This window comes from Strongylocentrotus purpuratus, unplaced genomic scaffold (genome assembly GCF_000002235.5).
Source record: "Strongylocentrotus purpuratus isolate Spur 01 unplaced genomic scaffold, Spur_5.0 spur5_scaffold_17, whole genome shotgun sequence".
NCBI classification, from domain to species: domain Eukaryota; kingdom Metazoa; phylum Echinodermata; class Echinoidea; order Camarodonta; family Strongylocentrotidae; genus Strongylocentrotus; species Strongylocentrotus purpuratus.
In genome coordinates this window covers 10,348,166-10,362,601 of record NW_022145602.1, presented here as the reverse complement: position 1 = coordinate 10,362,601, position 14,436 = coordinate 10,348,166, and the positions used below count along the sequence as shown (strand labels likewise).

The 14,436-nt window shown below is 37.8% G+C and overlaps 1 protein-coding gene across 1 annotated transcript; it reads right to left on the bottom strand.

The window, feature by feature from the left end:
* Positions 1 to 1,967: 1,967 nt before the first annotated feature.
* On the bottom strand, positions 1,968 to 13,419 carry LOC585919 (hsp90 co-chaperone Cdc37). The gene is made up of 10 exons (XM_030988668.1): positions 13,294 to 13,419; positions 11,421 to 11,554; positions 10,848 to 10,911; positions 9,481 to 9,576; positions 8,555 to 8,668; positions 7,320 to 7,478; positions 6,473 to 6,588; positions 4,759 to 4,879; positions 3,930 to 4,007; positions 1,968 to 2,457 (listed from the first exon to the last, which is right to left on the bottom strand). The coding sequence occupies exons 1-10, from the start codon at positions 13,324 to 13,326 to the stop codon at positions 2,206 to 2,208; spliced, it is 1,167 nt and encodes a 388-aa protein (XP_030844528.1). The 5' UTR covers positions 13,327 to 13,419; the 3' UTR covers positions 1,968 to 2,205.
* Between the last annotated feature and the right edge of the window lie 1,017 nt (positions 13,420 to 14,436).

The window sequence follows — 14,436 nt, the reverse complement described above, 5'->3', positions numbered from 1 at the left end:
ATAAAAGGCTTACTTTAAGCGCACACGCAGAGATACACGCACTAACCTCTAAAAGCTGCAGCGCACCGCGTACTTGAAAATTGTTGGATATGACTGGAAACTACTGCACGTTTCTTCATGAAAAAAAAAAGACCGCATTTGACCAATCATTTGATTAGGATCTAGGAGTGAGTTGTATGATCATACAATATATAACAAACCAAGCCATACTCAATGAGGATGTCTGAACAATGCAATGAACAGTTTTCTCTGTCTACCAATGCACATAATGGTAAATACTCACAGGCTTTGTTTAATACATGTATATGTACACGATTTTGCTTACTTCAAGCATTGAACATCAATCAATGTTCTTTGATCGTTTTCAAGGGTAAATTTGACCCTTGAACCTTGAAAACGATAGATCAAAAGCAGTTGTATAGAAGGCATGTGGGATCATGTTCAACACTCATAATTTAACGTACAGGTATTTTTATGCAAAGCATTTTATAACTCTACTGTACGTACCGATTCCATCATCGTGCATCTTTGACATTTCAAAATAAATATATACTACACAGTTAACTAATGGGTAACACATTACAATCACAATAATGACAATGTATTTAATACATCTACTAGGATAATTTCTACAGGCAAAATTTCTAGGGGCATTTAATTTCTCAACCAACTGTTTATGAAATATGTATGCAATCATATTCGATCAACTGTTATAATGACACAGGAACTCTCTTAGTCAAATTCATATAACTCAATTACATACCCTTTTAACAAAAGGTTTTCTTGAGGACATAGCACCACAGGTTTGCCCTACATGGCAACAACTAATCTATGCAAAATGTATTCCTTCCCTAGAGATACCATTAGGGATTGGAACCAAGGGTTTTGGAGAGAAACATGCATGAATTGAAATACAAGTACACATGTACAGTGTAGGTCTATTTCATTGACATGTACATATTGCTGAATCATGAACCATTAAGTCTTTATGCAAGCATATAAACACTCCTTTTCCATATATATAGTTATCAAATTGTGTATAGATACCTCTTGGTTAAGTGCCTCATCATAACATTTTGTTGTACACCTTTTATGAATAATATATTTTAAAAGACGAATGCTTATAAACCTCCAAAGATACTAAACATTGAATGTAGTCTGTTCAGAGCGAGAAGAGCGTTAACGGGAGATGGCTGTCAGTTTTCATGTCATAATTAGGTGATAATTGGCTGACACTAGACTTGGCTGCACAAATCCCTCACACAGCAAAGTTGTAGTCCCATCAAGAAATACCCCCCCCCCCCCTCCCCGACTCTTGGAGAGTCTTTGGTTGAGGGAAATGTAAGATAATGACTTTTCCATGAATGGCGATTGGTGGAAAATGCAAAGCAAAGCATTACATGAGGCCTGTTGGTCATAAAACTGAAGGCTAATCCTGGTGATTGAAAACACCTTTTATTGGGTAAACAACAGAATGGTGTCAAATTCCCCATGAGAGCCCACTACTCTGTGTCTTTAAGAATATGTTAAAGTGTATGAGCTACAGCCCTTGTGGCTTAAAAAACAGACGATACATGAGTGAGAAATACATTGATGGATATTCCAGAAGTACTTTGGTTTGTTGGCTTCATTCTGAACACAGAAGCAGCACGGAGACACAAGTTGGTTTTACAAACTAAGCCAGAAAAGGGATTTGAAATGAAGCATGAGGGGCCTGAAATTGGTATTTGTCATGACCAGAAATCACGATATACAAGAGAAACTAGTATTCCTGGGCCCCGTCTTAAAAAGAGCTGCCATTGATCAAAATTATTTCCTCCCCCAGTCACAAGTTTACCATTTCCTTCCTCCTAAGTGCACACTTGATGTTGATACCAAGTTGAGAACGATTTGAATCGATAGCAACTCTTTATAAGACAGTGGCCGCAAGTCATCCAAGCGATCGCACAGAGTTGTGATTGCTATCGATTTGAATCAATTGAAGCTGTTCATAATACAAGGTCTTAGAACCACATGAACAGGAGGATGGTTTCTACACATCTTCTGCTTTCAGTATCTCAAATACAGGCAATGACAACGGTTGATACAGTACCGGGTAACCAACAGGGTTTAACAGTCAGTCCTACATTTCTCTGTTCACTCTCCATTGCTTGTCTTTCAGTTTGAGAGTTCATAATTCCCCAACAGCTGCTTTACTTTAATCAATTAATCCACGTCATCAAGATTTGTTGATGTTTGCTTGTCGATCTCCTCATAAACCTCCTCCTCTTCCTCCTCTGCCGCCGCCCCTGCCGACGCCCCATCCTCGTCTCCCTCTTTGTCCTCCCCGCCCCCGGGCACCCAGAGACCCGAGTCGACGCACCGCTTCATGTGGTAGGTGGCATCCTCGGGTTTCATGTTGGCAATGCATGCTTGGAGCTGGCCGACGCTCTTGGACTCGAAGCAATCCTGCAGCTCCTGCAAACCAATGTGATAAGAATAATATTCATATACCATACAGCACTTTTTGTCTGCGATTCCCAAATGATTGTAACATTCAGTCATTTTTCCAGCAAAGATTCACAGACAGTGTCTTAGATTTCCCGTGATGTTTTAACCAATCTTTACTCAAGAAAAGGATAAGGTAAGAATTCTTGGTAGATTTTTGTGTCAATTCTGTACATAAAAGACATATCGACTGCTTTAAAATTTGAGGCCTGGCTGTTGGCTCTCTGGGACGTTGCAACTTCCCAGACCCCGAATCGTGTCTGAGTGGGTGGGGCGACAAGGGGTCATGGCAGGATACCATAAGTTCATCCATCATGCGGAGATATAAACATACACTTGGCACACAAAAAATGTTCTATAGCTGATTCTGAACAGAAATCAACAACAGTAACCTATAATAATTTCACTTGGTTACGTTTGAGGTAATTTAGTGTAACCTGTAAAGTGTCTTTCCTATACCTTTGTTGTGGCTTTCCTGTGGCTAAATAGCAGATAGCAGCTGAAATATTGTGTAACATTTTTCCCTATATCCTCAATCTATACTTAATAAGTATGAACCAAACAGAATGATGTACAGCTGGGACACACAATTTTGCCACATTTCTTGTGACGCTACTTTACCTACAGTGACAACCGATGGAGTGAGTTATCCAATTAAAAAAAATGCCAGTGTTTCCATTTTTGAAATGCATGATCCAAAGCACTAACTGAGGGACTTGGATGAACTCCACTAATGGAAAATATCTTTTGTCCATTACTTAATGTTGCCATGGAAAAATTGTTTAGGAATGTGATACATCACAGCATATCTACTTCTACCGGTAATTAAAAACTCGGGGGTTCTGCTCACAAGGTTACAATGACTTATTTGCATATTTGAAGGGTGCACTCAATTTTCCTTGATATTGACCACCTTTTGAAAGAGATGAAAAGGGGGTAAGTTTAAATTGGGGAGATGTGAGTTGGTCTAGTAGCATGTTCGATTAGTCAGCTCTCTGTCTACGCCTACAATCCGACTCAGATGAGCCCGGTTCGAAACTGAGTCATGTCTTTCGGATGGTGACATTAAAGGTTGGTGGCCCGACGTAAATAATCATATCGGATTGATACACGTCTGTAAAAAAAAACTATTACACACACTCACTCCCTCCTTTGTAAAATGGGTTTATTACTTTAAACAAGTAAAATTACACTTTTTTTCTGGAAAGGGAGGATCATACTGAAATCCTCGCAGTCGTTATATTCCACCTTCTCTAATCTACTACTAGTACTACTAATAATAATAATAAGAATTTCTATAGCGCTGTCTATCTAGAAATTCTATTCCGAGGCACATTTATTATTACCCCGGCTTTAGCCTAGCTAACATTACAGCGCTCCAGCCTTTCAAGGAATTAATTCCTGCCAGGTACCCATAGTGAACATCCTGGAATTGTACTTACTTTTGGCAATGTCTCAAACACGTCTGCTGGATCCAACCCTCCTGGTCCTATTCTCGCTAGCCTCTCCGCCTCCATTTCCTAGTAGTTAAATGAAATTTGTGATAAAAGGCAGTGTCATCAAAATTAATCTGGCATCTTTTTGCCACCTGTGCATGGGGCATTGTTTCACTTCATAACAGTCTATATCATAGAAAACAATATGAAAAGATTAATTTTTGGATAACTTTCTGTTCTTATACTCAATGATTTTCAAAGCCAGCGTTGCACGAACGCTATTTTCAGGCAAATCCAAAACTTTTTGCTTAGACATTGCTTAGACATTAGACTGAGCTGCACCAAGAGTCTGTATCCAATCATGGATATGCCGCATGCACCTAAATTACAAGGGCTATGCCCATGAAGAAGTCTCTACTACTGCGGACAGACTCGGACATCTTGCAGTGCAGCAGTTGCACAGACGAAGGCCTGGCCCTTGTAAATGAGACGACCATCGCAGCCGTCGGTCGATGGAAGAACTTAATTTAATGTAATCTAATTTAGGAACTTTACATTAATCTTGATCTAAGGAGACACGAATGAACGAACCTAAATGTGCTCTCATGAATTGATGAAGCTTGCTTGGCAAACGGGAGAACGGGAGAGGGGCTTTAAACATGCTCCAGAAAAAAATTACTCTGCAGTCAATTTCTTATATCAACCATCAACTAAGCCATGAATAACATCAAACACAACTGCAACGCTATACTTTTCCCTTAACCTATATCCGACAAAACAAAACCTGCAGTAAATGTTGGGATACATGTTGTGTGGTAGCTTATTTTTAACCTACCTCTTCTGCTTCTCTGTAAGCCTTGTCTATCCTGACCTTTGCTCTCCCTCTCACCCTCTCCTTGAAGGAATTCAGCTCATCATCAAAGGCATCCTGGTACTGCTTCTCAGCCTTCTCCATTCTGAGTTTGAATTTGAATTTAAATTTATTAACTTATCACATCACAATAATGACAGTACATTATATCATGAACAATCATACAATTCAGAGAATAATACTGATACATGTATAAATAACATAAGCGTACTGTTGATTGAACAGTACCTGTTTCAAAATGAAATTTAGACATAGCTCTGCATACTATTAAATTTACAAAAGATATACACATACAATGTGTATTACTAATATTTAGGTGAAGTTGTTAATGGGAACTAGAAGTTAGCACAAGTGCTAGTCGAGCCTAGTTCCCTTCTGAGAGGGAAAAAAACAGAGAAGAGGAGAGAAGATCAAATTGAACGACCACTTTCAAGCTATCCTTTTTGCGATTAGTCTATGACTACAGCCTGGGTTTTTTTTCGCAAAGACTAAGATCAAATTTAAGTTGGACTTCAGTTCATTTTTATTCAAAACCACACAAAACATGATATAATCTGTTACATAAAAAAGAGACTGATAATAGTACATCAATCAACATCTTTTAACTTGATTACATCATAAACTGAATGGTTTTAGGACCTCTTTAGAAGCTAAGCTTGTGAGTTGCAGGACGTTCATGGTACTGTTTGCTCTCAACATTTACTGGTACTGGTCTCTCAAGGAACGTACAAATCATGGTCACAAATCTACAGAATTGACTCTTTTTGATAATTCATTATTGAAGGAAATAATATTATCTAAAGATCATAATGGTGAGAGCAAACAGGGGCATGAACAGCCTGCCATAGTTAAGTCCAACTTAAAGGCGATCTTAGTCTTTGTGAAACACTCCCTTGGTAACAAAGTCTACTGCTCTGTCATATCTGGCCGCAACTCACAGACTTTTTTTCTTCTTTTGTATGTGTGTGTGTTTATGTGTGCTTTGCTCCCTAAGTTTCTGTTTATACTCTTTAATTTGGACCTTCTGTTTATTGTACTGTTTTATTCTTGAGTACAAGGAGGAAAGCTTAAGTAATACTATCAAAAGACTTGTGGATAAAAAGGGCAATTAAGGCACATGTCTAACATTGATTCATCCAAAGAAATATGGATTTGAACATGAAGATGGGCCTCTTGTTCAACATTTGAATTACCATGTGCCAAAAGAAAACAAATAATAATAATATATATTTAAACAAAAAAAGAAAATAGACAAAATTCCCAACATCAAAGTTGTCTAAATTGTTAATGACACAAGTATACACAGCAAGAAACTTGTGCGCATTGAAAATATTCAGTTTGAAAATCTACTCATTTTGCAGCTTGAAACTTCTGCCAATTTGGACAACTCACAAAAATTTTTTGAAGCACATTAAACCTATCTTCTTTTTAACAATAATAATAATGATATTCCGCATTCATATACCGCTTAATATGTACTTCAACAGTCTCAAAGCGCTTTACAGAAGTGTTATTGCCCCGCTCATCGGATTCAGTCTTGCCTGCACACAATGTATGCAAATTCTCCACTCCCTGGGGAGCATTCCAATCAAGCGTCATTTTACAGAGCAAACTAAATTGGACTTTGTAAAAGTTACAACATAGAAGACTCTGTGGAAAGAGGGGTAAAGACACTTACTTTGTAAAGAAAGGCCTGACGCATGATCTTGGATCGCGATCAAGACTCTTGGCCAACTCCAGCAGATATTGCATGATAATGGTCTGGTGGGCTACCTGCTCCATCAAGCCGTGTTTCTACAACAAAACAAAAGATTAGGGCTCCATTATGACTTCTACAGTAATACCTGTTCATAAAGACCACACAGAGGAAAAGTATAGGCAGCTGGTCTTTATATGAAGGTTCCTTTAGTACAGGTTTCAGGCGAAAAAGAAATGTGGTTTTTAATAAAAGGTGGTCGCTAAAGCAGGTTTTACTGTATTTGGCTCATTGTTTAATCATGCTTCAGTTCACACCGTGACACTTACATTGCCATAACCACTCATGGAATTGCAATCAAGACACTTATATTAACATTTACTCATGAAATTATCAAGCACACCACTCTCAGTATGTAGTCTGCTGTCTCTCCGTAGACCAACACTTCTGACTAACACTACTACTTAACACTACACCTTCACATTATAGGGTACAACACATCTACACAGTATATGCTTACCTCTTCTACTTCTAAGTTGATACACCAAAAAACAAGGTAGTTTGCCGTCTCTTCTTAGTCCAACACTTCTCACTAACGGCACTAACACTAACACTTAACAACACCTAAACAGTACAGGGTGCAACACATCTACACAGTATAATCCTTACCTCTTCCACTTTTAAGTTGATACACCAGATAGCAAGGTAGTTTGCCACAGTTCTTCACAGACCACGTTAGGATGATCTCTACAACACTACTCACTAAAGGCTATAACACTAACACCTTCACAGTATAGAGTGTAACACATCTACGCAGTATAATCCATACCTCTTCTACTTCTAAGTTGATGCACCAGATAGCAAGGTAGTTTGCCGTCTCTTCACAGACCAGGTTGGGATGGTCAACCAGGAATTGCTGAGCATCGGGATATTTCTTGTACATGCCAAACTGTTTGATCAGCTTCTCGTTCTTCTTAACAAATTTGTCCTGTATTAGAAAATAATAATCATATTAATATGATTGCTTAGATACAGAGTTCTCAAGAACTAGTATGTCACAAATTTCATTTCACTGCTTAGCATTCTAGTATTGCAAAATTGTGCCAATCAGTCTGCCAATGTACTTATCTACTTAAATGTCCTTGAGCAAGGCATTATCTATATTGCTTCTCTCCAGCCAGGTGCTAAGAAGACCTGTTTTCATCAGCTATTTTCAGACTCAGGATATTATCCAGAAGCTCGAAATTGCGTCCTCACCAGACCGATACGCTCATCACAAACTAGCTCGGACGGGCGCAAATTTGCCCAATATTTCCCAAAATAGCCGGATATTTTTGGAACAAGAACAAACATTTCTCAGTATATTTTCTTGACCAAATATCCCGCTACGGTAATTTCAACTGCGGGCTGATGAAGATGCAAATTAACTGGCTGAGTTGTGATCAGGAGAGTTATAATAGCAGGTAATTTGGCAAACTCAAGCTGATGAAGACAGGCCTACTGTAACGTGCTGAATAGTCATTGAATCCAGTAACCAGAGTAATAATAATACTGTAAGCACTTTGGTCAGTTGTAACTAACTGGTAAAAGGGCCCATGACATTGAAATACAAGTGTATTCCTGTTGGTGTGCAGTCCTGCATACATCTCATATTTTGATATGTAAACTTCTGAATTTGTTTCATAGATTTTTAAATATTTTTTAAAATATTTTTTTCTTCAACTTTGTGGTTAACTTTGGCAAAGTTACATGCCACTTTGTTTGCTTGTTTTTATTTCTGCATTTTCTCAAGTTGGCTCATTGATGACTGACAGATGACATCACAGGGGGAATGAGATCTGGAGGTTTGGGGGTGGAGCTTAGCAAGTTTGAAGAAAAAAATATTTAAAAAAACATTTACAAATCTATGAAACAAATTCAGAAGTTTACATATCAAAATATAAGATGTACAGTATGCAGGACTGCACACCAACAGGAATACACTTGTATTTCGATGCCATGGGCCCTTTAAGTGCTTTATACATATACAAATCAGTTATTACTATTATCACAACTAATTCTTACCATTTTATCTTCCTTCTCCTCCTCTGTCATCTCTTCCTCTGTCTTCTCATACGAGTTGATTATTGTCTTCTCAAAGCCTGGCTTGCTTAGGGTGTCAACGTTCCATGGGGTTTGCTACCAGAGGGAAGAAAGAAACAAAATAATATGAATACAACAATAGACCATTTCACGGTTTAAGCCTCAGTCACAAATGCCATTACGAACTGCTACAAACAATTTTCAGACAATGGAAATTCGGGAAGACAGTGGAAAAATAGGGAGATATGTACGAAATAATCGTTCGTACGAACCATTGTGACCGCTGCATAACATGTCCCAAATGACCCTGAATATCCACAGATCTTCAAAACATGAAGAGGTCCCACTTTGTACATTTTGAAATAATCACTCTTACAGCAATGGAAGTGCTACATTAATAGCCTTTGTTTCCCCTTTTCAAAGAATACTTCCCCCTGTGTATCATAGAGTACACTGCTTGTGCATAAATGAATATTGATTACATACTCTAAGGTTCTTAGATGCTACTTTTATTGGAGGATCTCGCGCCTTTGAATGTTTTTTTAAACAGATATATGGCGCCATACAAATGCTGTTCGTCATCATCATCATCACTCTGGCTCAATCTGAGCCATATTTTGAAGTACAGTCAAACACGCTTTAACACTATATACATGTACATATACCCTATACAAGGTATAGAGTATTGTGCGGTGTGGAAGCAAACCCATACAGTACCCGTTTCTGATTCACAAAGGGACAGGTAATAATATGTGCTGGATTTTCTTTCAGTAAGTGCAGTATTTCCTGGTTTCTCCCTCAAGGCCAGCCAATATGGCAACTTAGGTGTACCGGTAGGCATGAGAGGGTATCCTTCACGTATATAATATTCCTTTTTTTAATTTTTTTTTATGAGAGTGATATCTTACCTTTTCCTTCTTTTCGATTTCAGCTTCCTTCTCTCTCCATTTCTTCTCCTCCTCCTCAAGTTGTTTCAGTTTGGCTCCAGCCTTTTTAGCTCCTTCCTACAAAAATGCAAACAAAATAAGACCATTTCGTTACTATGGATTAAAAAAAAAATATTGTTTCTCATGTCAATGGAAAATGATTGGGGATGAAAAAAGCAGCTGTATAAAATAATTAACACTATATGGATACTCATTTTATCTCTATTATCAAATTTGAAATGTTAAGAAGAATACTCTTGAAGAAAAGGTCAAGTTGACAGCAAGGTAAAACAAAGAATTTTTGAAATTTCCATTCGTTTTATGTAAGTGTGGGAAGAGTATCATTACAAAAAAAGTCCCTTGAAAAGGATGGCTTTAACAGGCTCTTCTTGAAACATGTTTTACAAAACTTGTCAAAAGTGTGAGACACTTAACCTACTCAAAGAGACTTAAAGCACTGAAAATCCCCACTCTATAGTTCAGATGGAAACGATCTGACATGATTCAAGTGTTCAGAATAATGCACCAGTTCGATAATCTTCAAGAAGAACATTTCTTCAGCAGAACAAAGTGGAGTCGCACCCTTGGTCACTCACTTAAAGATAAACTTGAGTTCTGGTAAAAAAAGAAAATGAATTCTCACAGAATCTAACAAAACTTACACTGAATGTTCAAGATTACAAATAAATGTCATGTGCCAAACAATTTTTGAAAAAAATGTATACTGGCTGAGTAATGATAAAGATAAGGAAATCAGGGTAGTACTAGCCCCGACACCATGTGTGTTGTCCCATATACATCTTTCTGTGTAAGTGATTGTTACTTTACCAAGACTCTGCCAAATTTATGATGATTTTGATGACTCCAGAACCTTGCATTACACACCATTACTTACATGCTATATGATCAACTTTTCTGATCCATTCCACACCTTTTCTTTCACAATGTAATCGCATTACCAGAACTCAAGTTTATCTTTAAGCTTAACAAGGTAAAATGCAGGAAGACCTGAAGGAAAAAATCATTCAGCCAGAGAATAATCAATGTAGAATGGTCTTCCAGGCGATGTTGTGGAGAGTACCACTATGAATCATTTTAAATCTGGACTTGAGAAATGGTGGAAAGATGCCCCAGATAAATATGATGACAACCCCAACCAAACGAAACCATGGATAGGAACAACAGTCTAAAGACCAAATAATCCTGGATCAAGTGAGTTACAAGTGAGTAAAGGAACCTGTCTACCAAGACCATGTTTTGTGTTTCCCTTGGGCGGTCACTATAGACAGGTTTGACTGTAGTTGCAAAGATTTGGGTTTGAGGTTAAAACTAAGCTACACCGTACTTACCTTGTCTCCTTTTGTTGAAAGATCCTCAAGCAGATGCCTGGTGTCCTCAAGAGCATTCTGAACCCTAAAATGAAAGAACAGGATTACAATTCAAAGTCAAAAATCAATTTTATTATTAAAATTGTAATTATTAAACACAATCATGCGTTGCAATGTAAGTTGAATTGTGCACAATTTCCTCTTCTGTTCTTTCCTTTTCCTTTTTTCTTGCCTTCTTTCATTGCTTTTGTTTGTTCTTTCTTTGTTTTCTCTCTTTCTTAGTTACTCGTTTTGCTTGTCGAATAATAACTGTAAAATAAAATATGCCTTCTTTACATATTACGTGGGATTTCCTACCCGTAGGCGCGATAGCTCAGTTGGTAGAGCAGTGGTCTCGTAATCCGACCACCCGGGTTCAAAACCAAGTCGATGCACTAGTGCCCTTTGGAAAGTCATTAATCCTCATTACCAGGTCTCTCGCAGAGGACCTTAAGCAGTCGGTCCTCTGGTTGCTTACTAACAAGCGTTTATGCTTTATAAGCAGTCAGGTAAAATAACCAGCACTACACATCTTAAAACCACCTTTCCACCTACTTCTCTGTACCCTTCTCCACGTCTTTCCTCTCCTTCTTCTGCTCCTCCTCTCGTTCTACTCTTGCCTGGTGCCGCCATCTGAACAGGCTGGGCGTGTCGATGTTAGGATGAGTGTCATCCTCATCATCCGACACCTGTCAATCAAGAGAATAAAAGGTTGTAATTAAAAGGGCAAATCACTGATTGCTTGGTTGGCACAATATGCAAATTTTAAAAATCCTTGATTTCTTGTTGTCGCCGGCACGTTCATTTGGCCAGCTCTCTGTCTACGCCTACAAACTGGTTAAGGCGATCCCGGTTCGTATAATAAATCGTATTACCTAAATAATCATATTTGATTGATACACGTATGTAAGAACCAATTACACACACAGTAATAGACTCTACAATGTTTCTAATATATTCATTTGTATGGAAGCAGAAAATAATAAGAGATAACAAATGAAAGATTGTAATAGATTGGACCAATAATGTGGGAGTTACACATGTACAGGGTACATGTTGGTCTACCAAGAATTTACGTAGAGATAAGAGGACATAGCCAAACTGTAAGACATGCACACAGACGAACTGGAGTGGGTCTCATGTCGTTATGAAACATCCCTCTCACCTCTGGATTATTCTTGGCCATTTGGCCATGGGTTTATGCCATGTTTATGAAAGGGTGGGTAGCATCGCGACGTGTCACGTTGACTTAAACGCGACCATTCGTCCAAAGCCCTAACCGGTTTAGCGCGGTAGTGCATCCTTTCTCTTTGGCAGTTGAATCGACGATACAACATGAAAGAATCGTCGTGGTAGGACGAAGAATCACCCCCTTTTTCCCATCGAAGACTTCTTCAAATGATAATTTCAAGTGGCCAGCCAGGTGCCCAGAGGAGTCGAGCAACCTAGTAAGTCAAAATTGTGATTCAATTGTGATTGTGACTCCCTTTGCCTATTTTGAGATAATGTTGCCCAACCTGCTGTTTGAATATTTTCCAATGCACCTGCTGAAGCTCTGACGCCTTCGGCATCAGCGTCTGAGCTTCCTCGAGTTACCTAAAAGTATGAAAAACGGATAATTCTGATCTACTTTATTTTTAACACACCCTTTCAAAACCGGGGGGGGGGGGGGGGGGGGCTTTGGACGAATGGTAGCGCTCAAGTCAACACGACACGACGCTACCCACCCTTTCGGCATAAGCCCTGGCCATGTGCCTTTACCTCTACTACTAGTCTACTGTATAATCTCTAGGTCTAGGTCTATTGTTATCTATATCTGTTTGTAATTTGTTCATTTGTTTTTTTTTTTTTGTGGTATGTTTTCTTCTTCCTTTTTTTCTTTTCCAGTTTTCTTTTTCCTTTCTCGGTGTTTGTTGAAATTGTTGGTTTTTCATCAAAAGGTTTTAGCTTTCAGAAAAATTTTACTTTTTGTTAGATCTAAATTTTATTCAAATTAAAGTCAAAGTCATAGTCAATGACCAGGTCCAGGATGACAAAGAAATATTTGTCTCAGAAGTCAGAATCAGATCAGACTCAGCTCAGAGTCAGAGCACACCACTACAGACAATACTTGAAATACCAATTCCCCTTTTAATTGGTGACAAAATCAAATTATTGACATATTGTCCCTCGGCAGAGCTTGCTTCAAACATGGACACACCACAATTCGCACAAAAACAATTCAATCATCGCGCATCGCACATCACTTCACTTCAGCCAGAGTTCAGTCAAGCATCAGTCCCATGCACCGGAATCGGCGATGTTTTTCGAAGAGCTGAATTGATTAGTTTACATTAACTATTAAATTGCTTGATCACATAAGGTACAATATGCAAGCGGATAAATTATAAATCTACAATAGTAAAATCAGTCTTCACAAAATAGTTACATCAATGTGATCCCACTTGCTGTAATCAACCATTTTTCCAATCTGTGTTCCAGCTTCAATTCCGAAAAATGACGAATGTTCGGGAAATCCCTAAACGTGAGTCGAACGGTAGATGGCGTTTAACCTCTTCGTCCGCGATGCTGTGATCGTGAACGTTTGAAATATAATTCAATTCAATTCAATTCAATTCATTTATTTTTTCCTCTTTCAATCGTTCATATTTACAATGATGGTATATTTTAACATATTCACATATTTATATACATATAGATCAATTTGCACAATACAATACATTAAAAAATAAACATGAAATTGAAAGGGAAGGAGGGCCGACTAAAAAGCAGAGCTTGTAGGGTGTAAGCCCCCCTGTAAAAGTAATTATCATGAATTATCATTTTATGAGAAAACAAAACAAAAACAACAATAATAACAGTAACTGATTCAGTAATACAAAAAATAAATAACTTTTAAACGCAAAACATTGATAAATACATACATGTTTATAAAAAGAAATAATCAAAGTTGCATAAAGTCACACTACAAATTATATTTGATTGGGGAATGCAATAGCCTAGTAACTATTCAGAAGAAAGCTTTTAAGTCTCCTTTTGAAAATTTGTATCGAATTACACTGTATAATATCATTTGAAAGAGAATTCCACAGTTTTGGACCTGTAAAAGCAAATGTCTTTTGTGCAAAAGATGTTCTATTTAATGGTAAATGAAAAGAGCTCGCCTGGCGAGTGAGGTAACTATGAATCGAATCATTTCTTACGAACATATCATTAAAAGGCAAAGGTAATTGTTTAGTGTTGAGCTTGTACATTAACTGTCCAAGCTGAAAAATATACAAGTCTTTAATTTTCAAAATGTTATTATTCAGAAAAAGATTATTCGTGTGTGCCCGGAAATCTGCATTATTAATAATACGAATCGCTCTTTTTTGTAATATAAAGAGTCTATTAATTTGGGAAGTTGCTGCACTGCCCCAGGCAATAAGTCCGTAATTCAAGTAAGGAAGAATAAGCGTAGAATACAAGGATAACATAATATAATGGGGTAGGAAGTGTCTTAATTTACTAAGGATACCAGTGTTGCGAGCAATGATTTTGCAGATATTGTCAGTGTGCGCTTTCCAAGATA